Source organism: Marmota marmota, unplaced genomic scaffold (assembly GCF_001458135.2).
Source record: "Marmota marmota marmota unplaced genomic scaffold, marMar, whole genome shotgun sequence".
NCBI classification, from domain to species: Eukaryota; Metazoa; Chordata; class Mammalia; order Rodentia; family Sciuridae; genus Marmota; species Marmota marmota.
The window spans coordinates 26,081,539-26,086,159 of NW_026000082.1; the positions used below are offsets into that span (position 1 = coordinate 26,081,539).

Here is a 4,621-nt window from a genome sequence, read left to right on the forward strand (position 1 = left end):
GTCGGATGCACAGCGTGGGGACGCAAGCGCGTAAGGCGGCAGGAACTGCTTCCTGCCGTGTTGGTGGTCGGAATTGAGGTGTCGCGGCGAAGGGAAGATGGAGACAATTCTGGAGCAGCAGCGGCGATACCATGAAGAGAAAGAACGGCTCATGGACGTCATGGCCAAAGAGATGCTCACTAAGAAGTCCACGGTGAGTGGGTCCTAGTCAGGGGCTGGGCCGTGTTTAACCTCTGAGCGCTCCCTTGGGCCCCAGATCCTCCCCGCACTCTCCCCGCCTGCTGCCGGAGCTGCCTCCCCGCTCCCGCCGGGGTCCCGTCCTCCTGGGGCCCAGCAGCCTGGAGGCTCCTCTGCTGCAGCCGCTAAGACCTGAACGAGTAAGCTCCGCTCCGCTCGAGCGGCCTTTCCTACTCCAGAACTCAAACTAACGGCTCCTGTGTCACCGTTTACCTTTCTTCAGCTCCGGGACCAGATCAACTCTGACCACCGCACCCGGGCCATGCAAGATGTGAGTGTCCCGCTCTCTGCTTCCTCTTGGGTCGGGGTGGGCAGGAAAAGAGGGCAGGTGAGCTGCGGGGTCTCAGCGTGAGCCCTGGTCAAAGGTAACCGAGTTGGCCAGTCGCGGGTTGTCTGCTTAGGTTGTCCATAGGCTGCTGAATGTGAGGGTGCTGCGGCGTCCTTTCCTCACTTCTCTACGTGGGGAACTCATTCATTCTTCCTGGCTCGAGAAGATGATCTTTACAGCATGTCGAATCCTGTGGGGGTGTAAAGAGTAGTTTTTAGGTATCCGTGACTCTGGTGCAGAAGATAACCGTCTCTTCTCAAAAACAGAGGAATGCTATATACTTGTGTTTTTCCTCCCAGGATACTGTTTTAATAGTATTTTTGGCTTCCAAACTGCTTTTGGTTTCTAAACTGCTTTTTCCTGCTGATAATGCAATTTCTTATTTTTTAAAAGTATCAATAAGTATTATGGCTGGTTGATGGTTAAATGGAGGCTTGTCATATTATACTTTTTGCTTTTAAGTATATTTGATATCTATTTAGAAAATAATGAAAGGCCTATGCAGACCTTATGATTTTTAGGAGATAATTAGATTATAGGACTCCAGACCCTTATATAAGTTCTCAAATCCAAAATGCTCTGAAAACCAAGGAATACTTTTTGGGGGGAGGAGGAGACAATTCATTTGGTGATAACTCTTTACCAGATCTCCTTTGGCATTTAAACCTGGTCTGAATCAATGGGAGGCTTTTTGCGGTCTTTATCCCATTTAATTAAATAACACATAAGTGTTATTGCAGATTTGTGTGTGTGTGTGTGTGTGCGCGCGCGCTGGTGCATGTGCTTGTGCTAGGGCTTGAAGTGCAGAATTGTTAATATATGCTCAGCTTTGGCGCAATGGCATACATCTGTAATCCCAGCAACTTAGAAGACTGAGGCAGGAGGATCCCAAGTTCAAGACCAGCCTTGGCAATTTAGGGAGGCCCTGAGCAACTTAGTGAGACCACGTCTCAAAATAAAAAAGCTTGGGATGTAGCTCAATAGTAAAGCCCAAACCCAGGGCCTTAAACATGTTAGGAATGCCTTCTATCACATCCCCCAGCAACATATCTTTCTTATTCTAAATTTGGAAACAAATCTAGTCCCAAAAGTTTTGGAGAAGTGACTATCACCTGTTTAGCCCATGACCCGCGCTGGCTTCATAAATGAAGGTTCAAGACGTGAGAAACCACTAGGGAGTTTTGAATTAAAGAGACAAGACTCTAATTACCTTTAAACCAGCTCCAGGACGGCTCCTCCTAGCTCCAGCCTCTAGCCACCTATTGTGGTAGCGAGGATTACTGAAGAGGCTAGAGAGAGAGAGAGAGAGAGAGAGAGAGAACACGCCAGGGAGTGGACTTTTGTTAGGGAACAAAAAATTCTGGGGAGAATCCCATCCAATGAAGATTAAGGGGGGCAGCATCCCAAGGTCAGGGGCGACGATTGGGTCTTCGGGGTAGTGGTCAGACACGCCTCAACATGGACAAGCCTTTGGACCTGAGAAGGGTGGGGAAAGCTCTGGACACAAAATGTGCCTAAGCGCCTCTCACCCAGCCAGGGAGGTAACTCAAATCACATGCAAGGATGGCCTCCCACACACCTGTACCATCTTGAGTTAATATTCTTTGACTCCAAAGGAAGCTATGTGATGTTTTATTTAGCTTATGTATTCCTTATTCAAGCTTTTTGAATCTCTTGGACCACCATTTTATCTTTGAGGGTCTTAGGTGGGAATGTCTGTTGGGTCAAAGGGGGATGAATCTCATACACAAAAGTTAGTTGTATGTAAAAATTGGTGCTCTCTTCCACTCTTCAAATCACATCACTTAATCATATCAACCTGTTTTTAAATACTAACCAGGAACCAAATTGTCTCTTAAAGTTGTTAGAAAGCACAGGAACTTTTAAGGCCATATCTCATGAGGTTTTCCTGGGGTTTGACCAAACAGCCCTTGTTGGTTGCTTAGCTCTACGGTTGCACAAATTGTTTCATTCTGATGGTTTGCAATTATCTTTCAGAGATATATGGAGGTCAGTGGGAACCTGAGGGATTTGTATGATGATAAAGACGGGTAAGTAACAGTCATAGATGGTCCAGGAGTTAATGCTTTTGAGGAGCCCTAGTTAAGAGACTGATTTTGTGTGCTCTTTGGATTTTTCTTGAAATTGCAGATTACGAAAGGAGGAGCTTAATGCTATTTCAGGACCCAATGAGTTTGCTGAATTCTATAACAGACTCAAGCAAATAAAAGAATTCCATCGGAAGCACCCAAATGAGGTATGACCTCAGAAAGTATTTTCTCCCAACCTACCCAAAGAGAATACTAAAGAAACAATATTAGGAAAATGAAAGTGTGCGGTTCAAATGTCCCTTCAAGAAAGAACTTGCCATTTAGCTGCAAGGAGCTTAGTTAGCTGACATTCTATTACAGTTTTTTTTAGGATCCCCCTCAACTTTTAAATCAAAGCACACTCATCCTCGGCAGCCCTCAGCCAGTGAGAGCATGGTAGGGACCCTAGGGCCTGCCAGTTTCTGTCCATTTTGAGGCTCCTTTGTTGAGTGATCTTTGCTACAGAGCTTCTCATTGGGTTGATCAAGATTTTGTCAAATCTGTATCTAGTCTCTCTCTACCAAGTCCTGTTTTCTCCTAATCTTTCACAAGTACTCTCTCACTCCTAATAAATTGTTTGTGCTCCAAACTATCTTGACATCTTCTACTTAGAAGATCCAACTAACACAGAGATACTGTACTCACTTTTAAGATTCGGCCCAGAGGAAGATATTTCATGAAATATCTTCCTAGTCTGCCTCCTTCAAATTGATCCTTTTTTTTTAATATATTTATTTTTCAGTTGGACACAATGTCTTTATTTTATTTATTTTTATGTGGTGTTGAAGATCAAACCCAGGGCCTCACATGTGCTAGGCGAGCGCTCTACCGCTGAGCCACAATCCCAGCCCTCAAATTGATTCTTCTTTATGAACCTATCATATTTTGTGAGAATGACTGTCTGTCCTGCTGTATTCTTAGGATTATAGGGAGTAGGGATTATGATTCAGTTGTCTGGAACCCACTAAGCATCTTGCACTGCTGACCAAAGGAATTGTGAGAGTAGTGGGAGTAAGACTTGACTCAGGGAAGAGTGGAAAAGACTGAGACAAAGATTACTTTGAACCTTTATGCCTGTAGAACTGGAAAGTTGTTTGTTCTCTTGATAAAAATAAGGAAGAAAGAGTAGACAACAGGTTTTTACGTGTATAGATTTTTAAGTAGTGTTATATCTAGTTACAGGTGTCTTGTGAGCAGTTTGAATTAGGTGACTAGGGCTCATGTGAGAGATTTGATTTACATTTGGGGAATCATCACATGGACTTGATGGTTGAAGCTATTAATCACAGCATTCTGGGAGAGAAAGAATATGAAAGGAGACTGTCAGAGCTTTTCTGTGTGCCATAGAGCACACTTACAGTAGTTAACAGAAAAGAGCTTAGGAGGACTTTCATTACAAAGATCCTATTAGAAAGGCAGTTATGGTGTCAACTGTTGTTGATTGGTTGCTGCCAGGATTGTTGTTTTATTGGGGTAATGGGAATGAAATCTGGTCATGGGATAAAGGTAGATAATGGGTAAGTAGAAGTGTAGAGTGTGGAACATGTGTGTGAGAGGCTGGCAGGAAATAGGAGGAAAAACACGAGAGTCAGAAGATAGGGCAGGAACAGATGGAAAAAGGAAGACATAAAAATACCAGAAAGGAGAAGCTATTTATTGAAGTAGTATGGAGGTATATATTCTCACACATATGGAACCCTTTTTGGAGGACAGAGTATGATCTGCTAACCAGGGAGAAGACATGAGTACCATTCAATGTGTTCACCTTATTTCAGCCACAGTTGAAAGGTGATGAGGAATAAAAATTAAATAAATGATTGAAAGGATGCCCAAGAGATATTAAGTGAAAAAAGCAAGTCTGCTTATGTAAAAAAACAAAATTAAAATCTTTGTGCAGGAAGGAATGTGCTCATACAAATATATATATATATATATATATATATATATATATATATATATATATATA

The 4,621-nt window shown here is 43.1% G+C and overlaps 1 protein-coding gene across 1 annotated transcript in view; it reads left to right on the top strand.

Moving 5' to 3' along the window:
* The window catches only part of Sf3a3 (splicing factor 3a subunit 3), a 25,003-nt gene continuing 20,382 nt past the window's right edge, over positions 1 to 4,621 (top strand). The window contains exons 1-4 of the mRNA XM_015485243.2: positions 1 to 193; positions 461 to 508; positions 2,564 to 2,616; positions 2,717 to 2,822. Of these exons, the coding sequence (XP_015340729.1) occupies positions 98 to 193; positions 461 to 508; positions 2,564 to 2,616; positions 2,717 to 2,822 (303 nt within the window). The 5' untranslated portion in view covers positions 1 to 97. The remainder of the gene's footprint in view (positions 194 to 460; positions 509 to 2,563; positions 2,617 to 2,716; positions 2,823 to 4,621) is intronic.